At 44.7% G+C, this 23,363-nt stretch overlaps 1 protein-coding gene across 1 annotated transcript in view; it reads left to right on the forward strand.

Annotated features, from left to right (window-relative positions):
* Positions 1 to 23,363, forward strand: part of LOC144103461 (uncharacterized) — a 62,204-nt gene that overhangs the window by 29,943 nt on the left and 8,898 nt on the right. The window contains 7 exon segments of the mRNA XM_077636171.1: positions 1,187 to 1,427; positions 3,605 to 3,795; positions 4,759 to 4,960; positions 9,238 to 9,397; positions 14,690 to 14,847; positions 17,821 to 17,899; positions 18,654 to 18,869. Of these exon segments, the coding sequence (XP_077492297.1) occupies positions 1,187 to 1,427; positions 3,605 to 3,795; positions 4,759 to 4,960; positions 9,238 to 9,397; positions 14,690 to 14,847; positions 17,821 to 17,899; positions 18,654 to 18,869 (1,247 nt within the window).

Below are 23,363 nucleotides of genomic sequence, written 5' to 3' on the forward strand. Positions count from 1 at the left end.
CAGGCTCATTGTTACGCTCTGCTCTGTCTTCGGCACGTCTGGCAAGAATATTAGAGCGTTAATTAATAGTATTACTCGATGAAGAACATGTGCATTGCACATCGCGCGAGGATGAGTACATTATTCTGATATCAGTAGTAGTGGAAGAAGATGGCGATGCGCAACGCACAGAGCGCGAGGGTGTTGCAGTTTAACGCGAAGCGTGACCGGCTGCGGCTATAGCACAGTGTTTTCGTGCAGTGGCCAGCGAATCTGGTCTGTTCACAGCGTCGGGGCTTGAAATCAAAGTTTAGGCAATGTTTATTTTTGCGTATTCATTATTTATCAATGGTTTTGCCAGGCTCAGTGGACTGCTGTGACGCGGCTCAACCCAGGAACGAGCGCTTAAGCGCTGCGCTCTTAAATAAAACTATCTCAAGCCAGCTTCGCAAGGCGGAGACAGGAGAATATTTTTATCGGCCAAGTGTTTTCCTATTCTAAATTCTGTGTTCTCCAGAAAATGGCGGAGCAGAAATAGTTGGACGCAAGCTGGAAGTCGCAAATTTGATCAGTGTTTCTTTTATGCAGCTTACTTAGAGGAATTCCAGAGTTTTACTGAAAACCACTGGTTGTTGAGAACATGTTGATGTGAAATTTTGTTTTTTGAGCCGTGTTCTATGCAGTAATGAGTGCACGGTGTGCATAACGCATGTCGTGACTTCACGACACCGGGACGCAAAAGATTAGTTTAAAAGTAAATCCTTGAAAGCAGTGTCAATTAACAGATGGTATGGAAAAAAAGCGCGCTGCCGAAGAGGATAAAATATTCGCATCAGTACATTTCAGTACATACGACCACAGATACCGCAACCATTGGCATGGTTGCAAGACCAAATTGAAATAAGCCCTTAAGACCGCATCGACACGAACTCTGGCGAAAGCTCTTTCTTAATCCGAGCTAATGCAGACTTTTTACAAGAACCTTAATCCACAGTGTACTGGCTAGAGAAAACAGGCTTGTTTCTTTTACTTGGTTCGTTATAATAAATCCTAGACAATAGCTCAAAGCTGCAGTAATACTGGTTTTACACGATTGACACATAAGCTCACATGATTTGTCACCTCATGCAGATGGTGTCGCTGATTTTCCGCTAATGCGCATGCCACTTCATGAACAATGGATGCCAAGGAGCCATTTCCCACGCAGGAAGGTACGACATACGCGACAGTAGCCAGGCGGCGTTGGACATGCGACGCCGGCTGGGCCCCATCGTGGCCGAGAAACTGCCTGGCCGCAACGTGCTGGTGCGCCTCTTTAGCGCCGATGACATCCGCACTCTGTACCGGGAGGAAGGGCGGATGCCACGTCATGTTGGTTCGCATGCACTCAAGCTCTACCACCGTAGCAGAACGCCCGAGTTTTTTGCCAACGACGGCCTGCTCCACTCGTGCGTACCTGGAGCTCTTTTACATTCTCCTGATTTCAATAGTTCGTAGTGAATAAGTTCAAACCTGTGGCTTCCAGTTTTGATATGGTTACGCCCTTTCACCTGTTACGTGTTTTTCAGCTGTGTCACGCAGCTTGAGCTGACTTTCTCTTGTCTTTTGAGCGCTTGTCAGATATGCAAGAATTCAGCGCAAAAAATCTCGTCGATGCCCTGTTAAGAGGTGCTTTCTATAACGATGTTTTAGACCCATCCTGTCTGTCCCTTATTTTCGTTTGTGGTCCTTCGGCAGCTCTTTTAGTTATTTGAGCTCTTGATGCGATTGAATACTGTTTGGTAACCTTGTTATAGACAGTTTGTGAAACCTCTCCAATATAATGATTTCGCGACAAGAAGCCACCACCCGTCTCACTTGTTACGATTACTGCGCAATAACGCGTGTTACTGTGTTATTGCGGCAACGGTACAGTATAGCTTCCACGAAAATCGGCAGTTTGCAGTCTTGTCGGTAAAAACACGTTGTAGTCTCCTATTCAAGGCGACAGTTGGTATTTGACCAGTTAATACAGGAAAACATGTTGGAAGAGGCTGTGCTCGAAAGCTTCCTAAATCAAAGCTCTAATAGGATTAAACATTCGCGCTTTATTTTTTGCCCATGCACACTTAAATAAAAGGAATGCTTGCTTGCGTGCTTATATAACACCTCTTCAAGAGGATCAGAAATCTTGTATTGCGTGACAGACCCATCAACACGGCGGAACGGGTTTCCTTGTTGCATAGCGCATTGCTCGCTAGTTTTTATGGCGTGCGAGGTGGAATGTTGACGTCACTCGCTGACCTGCTTCTTAAGCTCTATAGTTTTGAATTGAGGGCATAATATAGTGCGTTTCACTCAATCCTCACAAACGTCCTGCAGCACTTTGAAATCGCGTAGCTGAATGGGATACACGATTTCAGGCTTCTTTTGCAGAAAAAAATGGCCTCTGGACTTTTATTAGCCATATCGTCATTGGCTTCATCAGCTAAGACAAGTTTCTAAATGGCCAAAGATTTTTTCAACGGCCTCCATTTACTCGTAATTTCAGATGCAGCCTAGATGTTGCTGCGCGTTTACCCTTTTAACGCCCCCAATCTCAGCCAGCAGTATTTAGGGTTTTGTTTCTTTCGCATCCCCTTTAGCTCATAGGGTGAACACAAAACGTGTCGTCTTCGTCCACTTCTTATAGTTGCCTCGGAATGAAAGCATTTTTTATTAAAAAGAATACTATCTTCCGCTTGCCTTTGCACTCTAATCTAAACCGTTGTCTCTCTTAATTTAGATCATTTTTGTTTTATTTCTCACTGCATTGCTCACAGTCTAAATTCAAACCATAACTTTTTCCCGCAACATCGCCAGCAAAATAAAGTAAACGAAACTAGACCTTCGTTAAAGAGCAAGACGGTATGTGCAGCTATCTAGGCGGTATTTTTCCACAGGGGTGACCTGACCGTGAAGACGATGTCGACAGCTTGTCCGGCTTGCCAGCACAGGAAAATAAGTATTAACTTGAAGAGCCGCTGACTTGCTTTAATTCATCCGAGTTCACCTATGACTAATTGATCAGGAGAGCTCGATATGAATGAGTGAATCACAAGAGCACAGATGTAAATTCTCAGTTTCCGTACCTAATCACAAGAAAACTTATTCCAGTTTTCTAAAATGTTCTATAGTCTCAAACATGCGGGCTACAAGGAAGCATTCTCTTCGGCACCAAGGCTGGCGCTTGCCTGGTGCTGCCTGATGCTGGAACTTGTGTGCAGGAGTTTGAGGGAGTTCGTGTGTGTCAACTTGATCTCTGTGTATGCTGTAAAACTGTACTAAGCAGTGTCACTAGATTGTTATGGTTATGTGACGGGAGGATTAGGTCATTTGTGGTTGAGCTAGTTTGTCTGAAAACATCAGTTACAGAAAAATTGAAATAAAAATCTTGCTTGACCTGTTGAGAGCGTGGCTTTGCCCAGACGCTTTATTTCTATTCGTTTTCGTAGATTGGACTCGTGCGGTATGCGCTAGTGTTAAAGCTCAATAAGGCGTTGTTATTGGAGTGGTTAAAAGAAAAACTTTTGAAAGAATTATTGAGCAGCGCATTATAAAATCAGTGCATCTGTTGCGCGCTTCTTTTTACTGGTCTTAATAACAGCCAAGGTGAAGAGTGGCAACGCCTACGGACCAAGACCCATAGCGGTTTCTCAGATGCCCGTACTATCCACGCCTACGCTGAGGACATGGCTCATATTGCGGATGACGTCGTTCGCCTCATTGCATCTTTGAGGGACAGCGCTGGGGAAGTGAAAGACTACCACTCGATTATGAAAAGATGGGCGTTTGAGTGTGAGTAAAACACCGTTGATATCTATTGTTTTATTTTTTTTTCCAGACTCGAAGATTCAGAGGGAAACTCTACGAGAAACTTAGCAGTGTACCTTCTCGGGTACATTAGTAGTTTGCATAACTTATTTCTTTACAATCCTGAGTAAGGCACCACAAGCTCAAAGAAATTATGTTCACCTTTTATACAAATGCTTGCGGATGTTCAGCAGGGAGTCTATTTGGTAGTTTCTTTACACCTGTTACGTTGTTACAGGCCAGGTCATGCGAAGTACGATGTGACTGATCGCATTCGATCAACTGAGCGTCCACTGTAAGTATGAAAGTATTGTTGACAGCCATTAGATTCCCCACCCCCCACCCCCACGTCTCTCTTAATTTCTTATAATTTATATTTGGACATCTCACCCGTCCCCAATAAATGTTTCCTAGATTACTCACTATGAAGCATCACTGTGACGAACAGCCAACACTTGTGAATACAAGCGTTATTCGCGTCCTTTCGGTGACTATGTCTTTTCAGATCCAAATACTCATTTATGTTAGTTTACTTGCCGCGAGGTATACGAAAAAATAAAGAAATAAAGCCTCTGCAGAAAATTGGTACGCGATCTGATGAACCATTCATCTCCCCCTGAATGTAGTACACTGAATGAAACGACGGTGGAAGTCATAATCGGTGGTTTTTTATGTGAGTTCCAACTTTGAGTGAATTTAGACATGGTTGTTTCGATATTGAAGCATAGCGACCGCATTAGTAACGATCTGACACCGGAAAATGTGACACCGGAAAATCATAACCAGCTTTTAAACTAACGCTGCCAAGATGTGGCTCTATACTGGCAGCTGGACTTGCGTGACTGAAGATCATTCATTTAGTGTAGTACATGCTCACGAGCGTGCTCGCTATGAGTGAAAAGCATAGAATTTGTTAATGATTTCTTGTTTTTGTGCCTTATTTTACAGCGATTGTATTCCTCACCACCAATCACAGAATGGGCGTACTGGACTGCAACCTCAATCCGAGGTCTGAGGCAGCTTCCTTGATGAATGATATTAATGACTCCTTCTCAATGCTTAATATACTGACAACAAAGTTTCCCTTCTACCGTTATTTTCCAACGCCTTCCTACAGGCGTTTGGTACGGCGCACAGACAATGCCATCAGGTAAGGCCTTGTTAATGTTTCTTGTCTGCATTCCTCAGCCATCAGGCATGCACTTTCGGCTTAGGCGAGAGGTCTCTTTGCATTAAAAGCGAGAGCGGTTCACCTGAACTATAAATTTCTGGCCTCCTATTTCTCACTGGCAAAAAAGAAAATAAAGACGGTTATGGATGTCAAATAAAGGATTGCAGGATGATCAACGGTGTAACAGAAACCCAAAAGGAAAAGCGTCTCTTCTGACTTCTCTTCTGACTTTTCTATGCATCGATCGTTGCTCTGTTGTTTCACCATGCGGTACCACCCTCCCGTTGTCCACTTAATGGGGAATATAAAATTTCTACAAATCGTGAATATACCAAACAGAGAGCGGTATGAACGAAAACACAGTGGAGGGAAATAAAAGGAATGAAAGCACCCAGAGAAAGAAAGCTCACTTCCCAGAAGTAAAGCGAGAAAATTGTGCGTTCTTCTGTTTCAACGAGGTATGCACACAAGGCATAATCCCGTTCAGCTTAGGATATAATCCATGCAACTCTCACGTTATCGGATAGGGGTGTAAGTATGCTCTGTCGGATGTGAAAGTAAAGGCAAAAGAAGGTGCGGTAGAGTTTGTCACAATTTGCATCAACATACCAGCTATGCAAGCAATTCGAATTAGTAGCACAGTACATAGTGCACGGAAGCTTTATTACTTGTGCTCGTCACTTCTAGTTTTGCGAGAAGGAGGCAGGGGAGGCGGCTGTATCGTCGAAAACCGGGCGTTGCGGGTGTTAGTAAATGTGCATCCGGCGTGTCTAAACGCGTCTCACGCATATGTGGTGTATAGTGATCGAAGAGTGTGGTGGTTTGTGTGTTTCCAGATAGATATGCAAGGCTCCTAGATGAATGAACCTTGCGTGTGTCATGTAATCGCGTTATGCCGAGGAATTCCTGTTGCTTCGAAGCATCAGTAGCCACATTCTTAGAGCGGATGCTCTACATCACAACAAAAGCTTCAAAACTCGGGCCGTTGCTGAAGCCTTGACATTCGCCATAAATAAATAAACAAAGAAAATAAATACTGCCACGACAGGGATTCGAACCTCTGGTGGCGAACAGATCAGCTTCGCTGGCTACTGCGTGAGAGCATTATGCTATGGCCGCAGCCAGTCACGCCTCATCTTATTCTGCAACGCAGTCTTGCACAGTGCATTGCACATTGTCGTCTTCACCAAATTCTTCCATCTGCGGCGCGAACAGATCATATAAACTGAACCTCGCTCAGAGCTTAACTTGAGTCTAATATCATCGCCAGATGTGCCAGTGACCCAGAGAAGAAAAGGCTAGAGCCAATCAGGCTAAACACATGCCCTCGCGCGTCTATTTCTCGGTCTAGCTACGTTGAAACCGTACCATTGTTTTTGCAACTCACGTTGTTCAGTAGAGCACGTTTAATAAAGGCGATGTCAAAGGCAGGGATTTGTTTTTTCAACGTTCTATGGGGGCTTACCGTCCCAAAGCGACTCAGGCTATGGGACACGACGTAGTGAAAGGGTCCACAAATTACGACCCCCTGGCGTTCTTTAACGTGCACTGCATGACATCGCACAGTACACGGGGCTCTCAGGGTTTCGGGTTTGGGATAGCAAGTCTGTTTTGTGCCCACTCCGCTCCTTATGAAACTGGTGTAACAACCATAAGTGAACTCTGTACCCGTGGAAATGTTCACCTGAAGACCTGATTTTATTGTTTGTACGTTCTTTGAAATTTTTGGCAATTTGCGGGTATTTTGCGCCGCTTACCGTTGAAAAATAAGGAGTGCATCTGATGTCATAAAGAAAATCGCATGATATGGCTGATAATAAAAGAGGCAATCTATAATAAAATATTGGCACGAAGATTTCAGAACAGTGCTGTTCTATATGATCTCTTTAGTTAGAGGTAATCAGTGGTGTCCCATATATTTTAGGACATTACAAAGCCAGATTTCACTCTGGCACGCGGTGTCAATTTCATAAAACTGAAAATTGCAACGTTTCGTGCCGATGCGTATTAAGTGAAGTGGCACACGAAAAAAAACTTCTGTCGATTCGAAAACTGCGGCTCCTGGGGAGGGCGCATAATATTTTCTTGCTTCATACAACACCGACCATAAGGATTGTACTAAAGGAATGTCATGACTGAAACTTTTTCGTCTATTGGGAAAAAAAAAGCTCGAAATAGCTGCTGATTCCGTAGGGTCGCAGACACCAAGACGCATACGAAAAGCCGTACTCTTTTAATGCCAGGAAAGGAGGACGAAGACGGTTGGAACAGAATTATGAAGCAGGTGTGGAAGTAGAGCTTGGTTCACGGTCATTCCGTCGAACTGGCGACAGGTAGCCCCCTGCCACTGCAGATGCTGGAGAACGTGCATTAAGCTAATACAACTGAGATCCAAAGGGAAATTCGCGCCCGAGTCTGACAATACTTAACACAAACCATCTTCGCTTTCAAAGCTACAGTGCTCTTTCACCTTATTGACGCATGCGTTAGTAGAAGAGAAGCACAAATAATAGACTTCCCGCTCTTCTCGCTCGTCCTTCTGGGGAAATTATTCGGTCTTTGATTCCCAGCTGTCCGTTGTCATGACAGCTGATTCCGATAGACGAGGCTGCGTCGCCCTGTAGCTGGCCAGATAGGGCTTTAACTCATGGGGCGCTCCATAAAGGTGGCGGCTGTGGCGTTGGGGCACCGGTGTGCGATTTGTGCTGATTGCTAGCCTACTCGGGAGGGGACGTCCAGCTGGCTACTATACCCAGAATTGAGCACTTTAATTTCCTTTTTCTCCGGCTTTACATGTTTATTAAAGCGACTGCGTGAAGGCCACTGTTCTCGGAAAATTAAGCGTCGTTGATTTTGTGGAGGCATCGCAACGTCCACACAGTGGAAGTAGGCTGTAAATTAACGATTAGCCGCGAGAAGTATCTAGATAACAGCAGACTGTGCCTCACAAACCCCACCGGTGGCAGCAATTCTCATCGCACCGCAGTGGCGCATCGCTTAACCGCTGCACCACTGCGCCAGTTGTAGTATGAGGGCTGCCAGGGATCTATAAATGCAAAGTAGAGAACGACCATTTCCGTATATATGAGCGTTAACCCATTGAAAATATCAAGTGATAACCTTAAGGCGGAGCTTAAGTGTCTGCATTTTTTGGTTTCTATTCTTGTCCGTAGTACAAGTTCCTCGCAGACCAGCGCCCTCTTTCAACGACGTGCAGCCGTGGTGGACAGAAACCAACTCGCCTGTTAGGTTGTATTGTCGATGTTTAGAGCAAGGTGGCAGACATCGCTCCTACGTTTGTTTGTATTTCTTCATTTTGAGTGTTATTGCTTAGGAGTTTGTTTTCTTTGCAAGAATATTAAACTCGGGCAACTGAAAATCGGATTTAAAATTATTCTGCCATGTTAACTTCAACAAACATTCCCCGGCGGCTGATTAGTGAGTGGACGCGGCTGCTGAGCCCAAGGCGACGGCTTCTATCCTGGCTGCTGCGGTCGTGTTTCGATGTAGTTGAAATGCAAGGTGCCCTTGTACAGTGTCATGTTAATGTACGTTAAAGAATCCCAGGTGGTCGTAATTATTACGAAAATATTCAGTCCGGTGCCCCTATGTGCCCTTTTAACTCTGGACATTAGGCTGCATATAACTTAAACGTTATGCGTAATCACACCGTATTGGAATGAAGTGTCAGCTTGTTGCAATGTAAATTTTATCCAATGTGCTGCCACTGATAATTAGTGCATCGTACCTCCTGCCGAAAGTAAACACCACTTTTCTATATTATTCAGATGGAGCGACCATAAGACTTTTAATGAAATTTAAAGCATCGCAGCTGCGGTTGGACTATAACAGGCCCTTGTGGAAGTTTCCCGGTTATTTTCGATTACCTCGCCTGGTCGGATCGGCATGCGGCCGCCGAGAATGCGGTTCTGCAACTATAATGCATCTTAGAGTGTCATTAGCAGATGGTATTTTCCTTTTAGCTGGCCTGGCGCGAAATAAACTAGCATTTCGAGGCCCATTCATAGGTCAGCTTTTTGGATCTTTGGCGTTTTCGATTTGGGTTGAGGGATCGCCATTCTGTAGCGCACAATGCGAAACAAGAAAATAACGCCAACAAAGCAAGCACGCAGTTGAATAACATTTGAAATGGTAATGCTCAATACAACATGTGGAATGTTGCGTGTGTTTGCAATTGGAAAGTAGCGCAAAAAGCTAGAAGAGAAGTAAAATATTTGTCCATGACTACCTTGCAGATACTTCCTTCAGGTAGTGTCAGCAGCTGCTGAAGAAGCGGTGAGAGAAAACAGTCCGAACAAGAACACGATCCTTGCGGACTTGCAGCGTTTGGGAGGCCTGAAGGAAAAGGAGCTATTTACGTTTATCGCTGACTGCATTGCTGCTGGAAGTGAAACGGTGAGTCAGCGCTACTCAACAGGAGAACTTAGAGTCCTTGACAAAAGTTGCAAATAGCCTTCAGTAGACGCATCATTCTTCCTGCAGCCTTGAGTACGCCTAAGGCTTTTTGAACTGCGTTATTTATTAGAGGCACTTGGTAAAGTTTGCAAACCGGGGATTTGATTTGTTCGTTTATTTTTTCACAAATATTTTCATTACTTCATATTTGATGATGCAGCCACTTCTACCGGCACGCAGGGGCGTCATGCGTGGGTCGATATGCACAAATTCTTTTCCACCGGTGGCAGCACCGGCCATCCCATGGTTGTGGCGCGCCGCTTAAGAGCTAGCTCCCGGTGGGTGCCAGTATTGCCTAAACATCTTGGAGGTGCGTCTTCGAGGGAAACCCGCCGTTTCTCTTAGATTTAGAACAGCGGATCACTAGAAACATCAGTCATTTTGGAAACGATCAAGCTGAGGTGCTGGTGACATACTTCACTGAATAATACGGACAGCTGAAGAAATGCGCCACATTTGCTTTCTTATAGCGCATTATCCGACGTTACTGACGCCTTCGCCCACTCCGTGCAATGCACAAGAGATTGGTCTCACTAAGAGAACTCGTCCACCTTAGACGTGAACCCAGCGCTACTTAGGAACAGACAGGAGCAGATCAGCACTCTTCAAAGTTAAGAGTGCTTTTCGTTTTCTCGAGCATCTCGGAAACACCCATTGGGAAACATCGCACTGTAAACGATAGAAACGCCTGACGCCACCGCCAAAGCCGCTACCCTGCATCACCGCGAGAACGAGAAGACATTAGGAAGCAAGGGGAAGAAAGTCATAGCGATGACGTCATCCAGCCGTTGAAGCCGTTGAAGCCTGGGCGGCATTGGCGGTTCTGATGAGAACATGTTGCGACACACTCCGGTTCTGAATCGACTACCGCTGCTAGAAAGTAATGAAAATGACATCTAACCCCTCCTCCGCTGTACCTCCTGAGCGGCTACTAGCGAATTGAAGTCGATAGTATATACCGAGGGAAGAGCGCATTCATCACGCCTGATGGCCTTATCGAATTCAAGGTGATGCCATTTGGACACAGCTCCGAGCCAGCAACGTTCTAGCTGGTAATGGATACAGTGCTGGCTGCTCTGCAGCTTGAGGTGGCGTCTTTGTCTTCGTGTCAAACTTTTCTGACCATCTAAAAAGGCTTCGCATAGTGATGGAAGCAACGAAGTCGTCTGAGCTAACCTTGAAAGCAAAGATGTGCCACTTCGCTTAAAGCGAGCTACTGCTTCTGGGACACGACGTAAGCAAGGATAGTGTATGCCCATACCCGCAGAAAACAGCAGTTTCCGCAAATATTTCACCGCCAACTGTTAAGAAAGCTGTGCACAGGTTCCTCAGAATTTGTTCAGGTTACCGACGATTTGTCAATAATTTTTAGTGCATCGCTAAACATCGTGCCCAAGTGGCAAATGCTGACGTGCTTTCAAGGCTCAGACGGAAGCCCTCAAGGATCTTCTGCGTTGTTTACACTCCTGACCCCGCCCCCCTTTCCTTGTTCTTGAAGACGCTGATGAAAGCACGAAGACAAATTCAAGCTGACGCTAGCAGCTTGGGCCAAAAATCTGGCCTCATTCAGATAAGCGACGGACAGAGAAAGTAATCGCGTACGGTAGTCGGTCCTTCTTGAAGGCAGAGGTTAACCATTGGACAGTCAGAAATGAGTTCCCCGCCATCGGAAAAGCCCTTGCTACTTTGCGCAACACAAACGCGCGGACTGCGACCTATAGTGTGTTGTCCAGGATCTGGAAGGCGTCTTCTTCACCACCAGCAGCGTTCAAGCGTGGTCTGTCTTCTTTCTGCAACGTGTCGTACTCGTCAAGAACTTCTCCCAAACATGAACACCTATCTTTTCGTCGTTCATAACAGAAAATTATGCAGGCTTCCCACAACTAATTAGCAGCCGGGCACCTTGGGTTTACCCACACCCTACGCTGCATTCAAGATAAATACTGCCGGCCACGGCGGCTCGCGGGCATCCCACGGTACAAAAAGACCTGCCGTGAGTGTATAAACTAAGGAAACCACCGATTAGGCTCTTTTGGCTAATGAAGCCCTTTGAACCACTGTACAAGGTCTTTCCACAGGTTGTAATGAATATCTCCGGTAATTTTCTTATTACCACAAGAAACGACGGCTTGACCCGCTTCGCCGAAGAAAAAGCGCTGCTGAGTGCTGCTGCGGCTGAAGTCGCCACTTTTTCCGTGGAGCAGGTCGTCTTGCGCCACAAGCCCCAAAAATTTCCATCGCACATAGTGGTACAGCGGTCAATCTTGCCCAGGCCGTTCTAATCTGGAGGAACCAAAGCTACCGGTGAGCTACGTCGTACCACGCTTTAGAGCACAGGACTTACGGACCGTCTGAACAAAACTATCCCTGACAAGCTCACCATGTATGTCGATGGCGCACTTATGACCTGGGCTACTCACAGAGTGATGAAGAGAATGCCTCAGGCTACTTGCCAATGGTTCGACAAGAGGAGTTGGACTCTTATGGGCAAAGCATTCATCGTTGGCGGTGTTTAAATATGACCTTTACTCCGGAGAGGCAGGACCGGCGAGGAGGAGATGGAGGCTGACGTGAATTGGGAAAGGTGTTAGGATGGCCTGCTGGCTACTAAACAGTATTAACCAGTTGACCTGAGAAACTATGAAAGGAAATAGTCCAGCTGAGCAGAAAGTAATCCGGGGTGCGGGGCGTAGAGAGATAGGATGCCATTCTCCCCAGCTTCGTCTTTGCGCACAACAGAGCTGATCCGGAAGCAGTCGATATCACACATTTTAAACTCGTCCATGGTAGTAATGCACCTACCAGGTTCCAAGCCATGCCCTGGAATGGCACCGATGAAGAAACCATCGACGCCGTCGCCTACCATCAGCGCGCGGAATCCAGACGATTTGCCGATTATGGATTTAAGACTGATAGTAGACCGACGCCACACGACACAAGCGACGAAGACGCGACCAGGAACACAGGCCAGGATATCGAGTCTCGCTTTGGATGACCATTTTTTGCCACTTATTAAGATGAAAACCTCTGCATCGCTCGCTCATTCTGTACAAGGTTCTTCGTCGATTACATGAACTAGAATATGAAGGCACTCCCGATGGAATAACAGCGCCTCAGCGACGCCGCGCACGACCAGAAGCTGTTCGTGTCATCCGCCTAAACCCACATTATACATGCCGAAGGACGTGTTTGCATTCTCAGCGCTTATTTGGAATTGGGCGTGTTTATTTCTTCTGGGCACCTTACTTGTTTTAAACAATCAGGTTGTTCCTTTTTTGACCGAGGGGTAATGCCGCGGATCATTCTCCGGCTTATTTGCTGCCGCTCAAAAGCGCCGGCACGCGGCTATATCACTTGGCTCCTGACGATAGATGGTACCAGGCTTATCTGGTGTGATTGCAGGCAGGCGCAGCTGCTTCCTCATTGTTCAAGATTGTTTCCGTTGGTCTTGGGGCCTTACTTCAAAGCTTCTTTGCTATCTTTAAATCGAGCAGCGGGGATTGTGTTCGATGACCTCCAAGTCTACTTGTTATCGTCGAGGCGAGTCATTAAGTCCTTTTTGTGGGTGCAGGTCAGTCCAACAAACAGTTTTTTTCTGGAAGCCCCTTTCGCCGTGTGCCGAACTGCCGGTCTGCTGTCACAAATACATGATATCTGGTGGAGATCTGGGCGACGAGGATTTCATAGATGCTTTAACCAATGGTGGCTAACAAATAACGTGTACATTCACGAGTGCATGAGAGTTTACATAGGTTTGCTGGCGGCGTGAATACCTCTAATATTAGATTCTCTTTAAGGCTAGGGTTAGACGCGGATTAAAAAATAGCAGTTAATAAGCAATACTTTTGTACCGAGACAGGCCAGATTCGGTATGTAGGCTTTCATCCAAGGTCATGAAAAACAGCGGGAAGCGTTCTATTTATTAATAACGGCTTACAGGAGGCCTGGGCCCTCAAAAGGGAGCCCAGACCTCCAGGTTCTTGTGATTTGCGCCCCCCCCCCCCCTGGCACAAGCCACAAAAGAGCTGTGTGCAGCACACATAAGTCGAACTAGGAAAAGCGATTCCACAGAAAACAAACGTAAGAAAAAATCGTTGAACATATGCATAAACAATTGCAAAAAAACTGCAGATCGATGAATCGAGAAGCATGTACTACGCACTTTGAATAAGCACAGAATATAAAAAAGAATCTATTGATTAGCTTGTAAATACAGTTGTGTCTAATATATGCTTCTATAAATACCATGTGCTGATACCTGTCACTGGGGAGGCCGTTCCAAACTGTTTCTGTGGCGATAAAGAATATTAAAAGGAATTAGTTGTAGCGGCAAAGTTTTAAAAGAAGAGAATGAGTCTGTCGAGTCAGGCTTGTATTGTTTTTCTTAAAAATAATGAAATGGGTAAAGCGATTTTTGCTTCAAAGATGTAGTGAAATTGTTGACGCAAGAACTTGCGCCTCTAATATAGGGCCGGATTTTTGTAGGATGCCATAGAAGGAGGCACGGAACCGCTGCAACAGTATTTTGAATATCAAAAATGGGACATCTAGCCGCTCAATTCTTTCTAATATGTTAATGTTGATTTAGTGAAAGGATCCAGATTATATGAACAAATTCTAGTTCGGAGCGTACCGTAGAAATATTCTGCTAGGTATTTAAGTGTACACTAGGTACTTTCCCAAGAGAATTGGAAATCTGTCAGCTTTTATCCGCCCAAATCATATTCACAATCATCCTGTGTGCTTTCAACAACGAGCCCTTCTGGTGTGATGAGGACGCCTCGGGCATTTTCTCGCTTCGCAGGATGCTGCCTGTTTTACCATCAGCGGAGTATAAATACAAAATGCCCCCCAAACAGCTCGCAGTGTAAGCGTCAACGGTACGCGTCTTCGACCAGGGTTTCACACAATAACGTAGATCTAAAGAGGGAGCAGAGAATAGTTATGTGAGCAGAAAAATAATTTGTTTCAATTTAATTCCTGTACACAAACATTATTTCTCTTAACTTTAATTTGAGAGCCTTCCATGGCTTGCCTGCATAGATTTTGAGACTCTGAGCGCTTTTCTTCCCATAGTGTTTGTCTCAAATACAACTGACTATGGCAAGATTGTCTTCGAGCAAAATAATACGCTAAAGCATTGAGTTTGTTTGGTGTTTGAGTACCAATAGAAAACATCGAGAGCTGAAATCAGGGTATCTAGGATAAATCTAATATCTCTGGTCTTTGCAGACAGCAGCGGTCGCTACTTATTGCTTTTACAACCTGGCCATGAACCCGGAAGCTCAAGAAAAGGCAAGGAAAGAGGTACTCTCGGCTATGTCTGATCATGGACCGAGCAGATACACTAAACTGCATTATGTAAGAGCCTGTATAAAGGAAACGCTGAGGTGAGTTCATTGGCATTTACGTGAATACTGTTGAACATTTGCGAAAACAATCTTTCTTGCCGAGAGGATTAAAAATCTTGTATTTTTTTAGATAGGCACAATAGACTAGTGATGCCGGAGAGGCCATTTTATTCTTTAAGGTATAGTCTACCCTTTGTGTCTTTGAAAATGACGTTTTCTATTTGTATCATTGCACTTTGACGGTAGGTACAGTAGGCTCTTCTTAGATAACTTGTTTAATAGACGAAGGGCTCGTATTTCTGTGTATGTGATTTCCTGAAAACGTCAGCAGCAGAAAATATTTAGTTTCTACAACGAAGCAAAAAGTTATATTAGACTTAAGCAAATACTAGTGCGGTATTCACGAGGGCTTGCTTAATGAAACCGCTTATTCGTGCAAATGTGGCAAAGTTAGCGATGTTCCGTTCCACATCTACAAACTGGCCCTTATCAACGATGACTGGAGTTGCTCTCTGGAGGAATGTCTTTCGTTTGCTGCATGCGTCTACTCCAAGAAGCATTATTGTAAATTGCCATAAGTTATTTACAGAAATATGAATTTTCACTGCGGCGTACTGTTGTCAAGGAATTGCGCACCGTAATTCATTGAATGCAATGTCCCTCACAGGCACAGGCAGTTGATGGTGCAGGAACATATAAAGATTGTTGAAATAGCATCGCTATGTGACCACTGTGTAAGTGCTGGCTTCATGCCGGAAATAAATGAGAAGTGCGGTACCTGTATATATATCTATACATTCACGGTTTCCACGAATAATATCAAGAATCCGCCCCCTCGCTAGAAACAAAAGCCGCTAAGCTCGCTTTGGCAGGCGTTCGGAATAACTCGTGGTGCGTTTCAATTAATTCTTGCAAGGCGAGTACTTGAACACGACGGTATTCGTCTCCATTTATTGGAAGCGAGGTGGACGGCTGGCATCTTTAAACAAATCTGAAACAACAATATGATTTAATGCGTTCGTGGACTGGCCATCCTACCTTTACACCATCCTTCACGACCATCGCGGGCAGGATTTCAAAGAAGGCTACTTAAAAAAATGGTGGTAAGCGGCAATACCGGCTATCCAGGGGCCTGTCTCGCCGTATTTTCGATGATGGTAGACGCGTGCGCCGTCTCGGCGTGGTTCATGACAGGCGAGTTTTTTGATGCACAATGAGAATATTGTTGCATGAGATTTGTGTTCTTCAACGTCCACTACACGCGAATGCACAGTGGGAAAGTGTAACATACGAAACCTTGTTCCTGACACGAACCCGCGCTAACAGAAAGCCATTCATTCATACTAGATAGAATCGATCTAATTGTGAAGGCCAGCTCTAACATTGACTCGTAAACACAAACCAGTGTTGTCTGTGTGCCTCGCCAATCCCCAAAGTTAATGCTGGCCCCGAAAAATGGAACCACGCTGTCAGCTAAATCCCGGCTCTAATATGCACGTGAAAAGACTGCGCATGCCCAGTGACGGAAAAGTAAAGACTTTAAAGCACTTCAAGAACGGTAAATACGATTAATATATATAGCTTAGAGCATATAAGACAGTGTATTTTCTTCATAGTAAGAGCAGTCGACTGCCCTCAAGGCATATAGAAGGCACTCTTTGCCTACTTGAGTGCGACTGGATTGAGTGACAAATGGTGACAGCGTTGTGCGTGTGTGTGTGTTATGCCTTTCCCCCCTTCTCTCCTCTTCCTTTTAGTCCCTAATTCCTCTTCTCCAGTGCAGGGTAGCCAACCGGAACCCCTTTTTGGTTAACATCCCTTCCTTTCCCTCCTTCTCTTTATCTATCTATCATAGTAATAGGGGTGAAGTTTACCTATGTACGTATTTGTTCAATATAACCTAAGGTGCTGTAATGAACAAACGTTTCTTTAATGCGGGGTTCGCGGAAAAATAATTATTCATGTATTTTCAGATAAATCAGGTAAGTTAAATCACTAGCCCAGGAAAGCGTACGCATGCTCTATCTCCTATAACGGATTCCACTGGATCGCAGAAAAGTGTGAGTAACCGAAGAAATTACCAGGTGGTGAGCTGTGCCTTCAGAAAAAGGCGCCAATGTGAGCGGCGAAGCTCGCTGTTCCCACGCAGTGTAATCTCGGATGCTGCTCTCCCCCGCAGCTGTCAGTGTAGCTGCTTCTCCTTGCTACCGCTTCTCCCACGCATATCGGAACATATTTACATTGCAATTTCCACCGAAGAAATGTAAGCAAAAAACTCGATGCACTATTAGATCTGTCGCAAAAAAAAAAGCTCATGGCTGTTCGTGGCCAGCTACGATTCTTTCTGGCAGAAAAAAAATCGTTTCTGTAGCACGTAAGTGGCGCAAGTGGTGCGTCTTTGACTGCTGATGTTTACAAATCTTCAATTCTGCCGCATGTTCCCGGTTTGCCGTAATGAGGAACGTACTAGACACCTGCTTCCTTTCAGAGAAGCGTTGCTGAAAGCGCTCGTTGTATGTGCGTCTCCCAAAGTCGCCTTTGCTTAGTGTGTCGCTTACCTGAAGTTCCCATAAAACGCAACTCCACTGTAGGAACTTGAAAAGTGCTACAAAAGGAACATGTGCTAGTCAATATAGCTGCCCACTTTTCTACAGCCCGCTATAGGTTGTATGCAATGTCTCAAACAAATACAGCTGCGGACAAAACCAAACACTGAACGCTTTTGCCTTGCAACATGTTTTACGCTTTGTCTAACTGTAATTGCCAGGTAGAATGTCTGCATGCTGACAGTGGACGCCAGTGAGCGTTTTCATGGACAAACAATAGTTCTTCGCTTCAAATCCGGAAGGAGTTTTTGAACTTGGAAAGGAATAGTATGGTTTGTTTTGTTATAGCGGCCCCTGTACATTAGAAATCCTATTTTACGGGCCTAAAATAACGAAAACAGATTGAAAATGCTAAGACGATGAACATTTAATTACTGCAATACTCTCGGTATATTTACTTTTTCAGGTTTTATCCTGTTGTATCTGCTGTCCACCGCAAACTTGACCACGATGTTGTGATGTCTGGCTACGTCATACCGAAAAATGTACGAGCACCATTTCTTATTCTTCTGTTGAGATTAATGAACGCACATGAAAGGCCACATGAATCATCTCTAAGTAGTCAGTGCTTCAGCTCTTGCAAACTTCGCACATTGGGAAGGTGGAGCAAAAGGGATGCACTAGAAGGTGTTGTGTCGACTTCATTTCCCATGAATTGAATTCGCTGAATTAGATTTAGCATTAACGTTTTACAAATAAGAAGAAAAGAAAGCAGCATAACGATACCAGCAAAATTCTGATGCCATTGTTCGTGTTCTTCGTTAGCAGTGTATAATAAACTAACCCATAAATTGTGTTTAGTTATTAGAAAAAAACTACCTCTATTCAGTTTCCAGTGAACTTAAAATACTACAGTGGATGCTCTAAAATAGTTAATATTCTTCAGTAAAGCAATTTTATGCATTTGACGATGTGAGATAGCATTTACGGCATTTTTTAAACGTCTTTATCGCTTTTTTTCTGCTTTTCTTTGCATCGCCTTATAAGGCTCTCCATTTCTTTACGTCCCACTCGTCCGCACCACTGTCTCTGTGAATAACATTCTGGTTACTTCGGCTCCTCAACAGCCAAGTAGCTCTACACTCGGTTCTGGTACTGGAAACCTACAAGTGCTGTCCTATAATAATGCTTTCGAGGTAGGCCTAGGAGCACACGTTTTACATTGTCAAGTCCGCCATTGTCACTTTACGCACCATGTCTGACATGTTACCTTTTTTACGCTGGACTCTTATTGCCCAGACCGTACTTCGTAGCGAGTTGTTCGTGTCCGGTAGACTAGAGGAGAACTTCACGGGGGCCTCCGAGTTCCTCCCGGAGCGTTGGATCCGGTCCGGACGACAGGATGCTGAGCCTTGGACCCTTCACCCCTTCGCCTCACTGCCCTTCAGCCTCGGGCCACGAATGTGCCTCGGGCGGAGGATCGCAGAGATGGAGCTGTGCACGCTCATCACACAGGTGACGAGTCAAAAGTGTTAAGAGGAAGAGTGATGCTCCTCAAGAGCAGTGGGGAGAACCCGAAATGCTTGATTGGGCTTTATGCATTCACTTAAGGTCAATTTCTTTTTTGGACGCATCAGAACAATATAGTGAAGAAATGAATATTCTAAGACTCAGAAGTTGCTGTGGTGACTCAGTGGATACGGCGGTTGGCAGCTCAACCCGAGGCGATGGTGTTTCTCCCAGCTCTGACGGCCTTGTTTGCATGGTGGCAAAATGCAAGGTGCTCGTTGTTGTCTGTGACGTTAGTGCCTGTTAAAGAACTCTTGATGGCACTTACACTGTCCGGATATCTCCACTACAGAGTGTGTGGTAGCCAACGTGTTACTTTTTGACGTTAAACCTAAGCCAGCAAGAACTGGGCTAAGAACCAAACATCCAAATAATATTGGTGATATAAAAACTACCAACGAAAAACTTCAAAGCGCACACCAAAAAATAACAGTAATTCTTCAGACACCTACCTACAGGCACTGCTTAGATCAATGTCACCTGCATGTCACCTGCAATGTCACCTACAATGTCACCGACATGTTAAATGCATATTTCCTTCTGGAGGACATAGAATGTTGAGGATATCACAACTCACCGTTCGCGGCAGACGAATTGGAAGCTTTACAGTGCAGCCTCCACTGGATGTAATTAATTTTGCCTTTCGTGCCTTAGGACGTGCCGCCTTGGGCATTAATAGACAGTGTTAGCGCGTCTGTGTCAAACTGGACAAAATTATCTGAACGCACACTGCTACTAATTCTTAAAGGAAAATACCTCGCGTTTTCGAGTTCCTTATGCGGATCGAATGCGGGTCATTTGATATTGGATCCTTTCTTGAACATTGAGACGGCCATCACACCTACGCCAATTTCTGAACAATGGCTTTGCTTCAAGTACAGCAAAGTTGCACGCCTGTTTCGCCGAGAGAAAATATATGTCGCTGCCATGTTCATCAGCAACTGCATGCTGTCATGGCGGGTAAAACCTAAAACATTGATTAGGAGCTGATTTATTATACGAATGCACCAGTGCTTTTCAAATGACAATCATATAAACCATCAAATCACTTTACTTCAAAGCATTTCTTGCGGACACAAAGCATAATGGCTAATTAAGCCTAATGTGGCAGAGCACTCGCTAAGATTCAGTACATACTTATGCTTCGCCCAAATTGTGGCTTTCGACATGAACAACGAGCGAAATTTGCTGGCGCAAAATAGGTTCAGCGCCTACATCTGACGTTGCCCGGCCCACCGTCGCAGCCACCTGGTTTCTAAATTCAGCAAGTATAGCAGTGATTCAGAGTATCTGACTGTCCCCAGAAACTTTAAAGGGTTAAAAGGCACGTATTCTTGGTGGCATCTGTGGAATTCCTCTAAACCTACTATTCGTGGCTGTTTAATTTGTTGTGAACGCTATGTTCATTGTTTTTCATACTAGCCTCGACCACTAGAATTGAGAAAATAAACATTAGCTTTTCCCCTGAGCTTCGCACTGGAAATTCTATCTTTCACACTAGAAGAAAAAGACCCTGGATTAAAAATACTGCAAGAAATAGCACAAAACAAGATTTAAAAGAAGAATGTCGCTATCGTTTGTTCTTTTACCCGCTTTGTGAGCTGTTTTATTCGCTGTTTTTTCTTTCATATTGATGAACCAAATAGATAGGATGAATTTCTTACCTGACGAGAGACCAAACTTCCTATTTTTCTTGCAACGCCTCGGGGATATCACATAGCTAACCTGCATCACTGTGAAGGCGGGTCACATAAATCGAACATGCACTGCAGGTTGACGCGGCAGCAATATTTACTTCCTGTATTTAAAGTACCTAATGACTAGGGAATAGTTTTCTCGCTGGCTGACATAAGTCCTAAACCAAGTGAAATTTGAGCCTCGGTGGCGGATTTCACTTGCTTTTGAAAGCCAGTGAGCTTGGTTAAATTTTACTTATTAATAAAGAACCAGTGCACAGTAAGCGGCCGTTGAAGCACACCCGGCGTGCCACTCAGAAATTATGATTAATATAAACTTCTATATACAGGAAGTTCACTGATAAAATTATATCTCAATGCTTTCAAGGCGTGCATCAAACATTAATATAGCCGTTAAGAAAAACTGGAGAGCACTAATGTGATTTTCAGATCACAAGAAGCTAACGTTCATAAAAAGTATACCCAGCAGACTAGAAAACATGTACTTAACTTGCAGGAGCCCCTATGGAAAAAATACAAATGCACAGATTTTATCGCTGGCGGATGACAAAGTGTGTCCTAAAATTACCATTTACAACGTCCACAAGTTGCATGCTGCAGGCTGAGCATGCTGAAGCGTCCGCCCAAGCTGCCGCTCGGTTTGCGTCTGTGTTGGCTGGAATGCAACATGAAGCACTGGGGAAAAATTTTCTACCTCATACTAATCAGACGCAAGTTTAGGTCTCGGAGGTCGGTGAGTTTTGGTTTCGATTGCACCGTGATATCGGGAAGCAGCTCGAGTCAGTTTGTCGCAGTGGCAGCTGTACCATTCGATGATTAGCTAGGATGGATCGTTTTGATTTCTTTTATTGAGTCAGAGAGTACCAACTTAAATTAGGAACGAATGGTGACCTGACGAAAAGGGGTGAAAGGCATGCGAAGAGGCCCACAGAAGCTGCTCCTTTCAAGGAAGCGCTAGCGTATATTTCCTCGCCTCGTGCGTGTAAAGTTTCACGACTTATTTTGAAGGTTCAATAAAATTATCTGTATTCATTTTCCGTTATTAGCAAAAAAATCAGTTCGATAGTTCTTTTTGTGTAGTTGGTTTCACTAGAGGAAAGCGCTCAATATTTCTTAACAAATTCGATTTATTTTTCTTTCGCTACCACTCCTTCTAAACACATCGTGTCTAGAGCTTAAATTACTCCGATGTGGCCTCATTGAAATAGCGAAGTAGTGCTATTGTCGACAAGAAAACAGTGTTAAAGCAATAGTTTTATTGCAAAATTGTCTCGTGGTGATTAAACCAGGTTTCTTTTTTGGTCCTTGCATAGGTAGTAAAATCTTCATTCTAAATGAAATCGAAGTCTTTATGGTTACAGTGCGGTAGTGTATCATTAACAGAGGACTTCAGTTTCTTTTAACATGTCTTTTAAAGTTTAAACATTCGTTCTTTTATACGAGGACATATGGAATACTATTGTGTTTCCTGTGTAACCAACTCATCCTGCAATTCACGTCTACCATTCGGAAGAAAAGATGCGGAAGTTAAAATGACGGTCATATTAGAGCATTACAAAATTATGGCATAGTTTCCTTCAGCACCATATCTACCTAATATTCATTAAGATAAGAGCATTAACGTAGCATTAATAAAGGCGCTGCTTTTTCAATTCGACATCCTAAAACCGAGTTGTTCATGGAAACAAATCTCAATATAGAAAAGTATGGAGAATAAGACCGGCCACTAGGCATTTCAACCTTTAAAATTAGTATTTCATTAACAATCTTTTAGCTGATTAAAAAAGAAGTATCTAAAAGAAAGCGCAATATTCGATCATGACGGATAAGAAAACAATAAAAAGAGCAGCGAGAAAACAAACAGCGAGTAAGGAAAACTATACCGGAACATATTAATAACATTGTTACGTGGCCTGAAGTCGAGCCAGGCGCAAGGATGACCAGAGCAAAGGAAACAGTCACAGCGAACTCCGAGCGTATAACACGCACACACCGGACACTTCCTCCACGTGGTCTTTACGGAGATAATTCGTTGCACGACGTTGCAAGGGACGGCGAGCCGTCAGATTTGAGTCGAGAAATGTGCACAACATCAGTCTGATGCTGAGAGGACGTGGCACCGGAGAAACCCGGAACGATCTCATATGTGATTGCGGTGACTTGGCGCAACACACTGTACGGGCCAATATAGGGGCAGAAGTTTTTAAGAGAGCCCCACGCGGCGAGATGGTGACCAAAGCAGGACGAGGGAGCAAAGGCAGCAGGAGACCATACGGGGATGGCCGTTGCAGAATTCCAGCTGAGAGGTCTGGGAAGCGAGTAGCCGGGAGCGTGCAAGTTGGCGGGCGTGGTCAGCACAAGGAATGGCGTCGTGGGAGTATGCAGATGGCGGAGCAGTAGAAGTGGAGGCAGCGTGTCCAGAGACAGCAGGGACTCGAGGCCGTGCAAAGATAAAAAAGGGGAGTAACCGGCAGTGACATGGCGGGAGGAGTTGTAGGCGAAGGTCACGTAGGGGAGAGCGATATCCCAGTTGCGGCGGTCCGGAGAAATGTAAATAGCCAGCATATCGATGAGTGTGCGGTTGAGTCGTTCTGTGAGGCCGTTTGTCTGCGGGTGGTAGGCGATGGTGACCTCATGTTTTGTAGAGCACGACCAAAGAATGTCAGCGACAACTCTGGACCGAAAGCATCGTACTTAGTCGGTATGAAGTTGATGAGGTGCACCATGATGTAGGATAAGGTCG

This window comes from Amblyomma americanum, chromosome 9 (genome assembly GCF_052857255.1).
Source record: "Amblyomma americanum isolate KBUSLIRL-KWMA chromosome 9, ASM5285725v1, whole genome shotgun sequence".
In the NCBI taxonomy this organism is placed as follows: domain Eukaryota; kingdom Metazoa; phylum Arthropoda; class Arachnida; order Ixodida; family Ixodidae; genus Amblyomma; species Amblyomma americanum.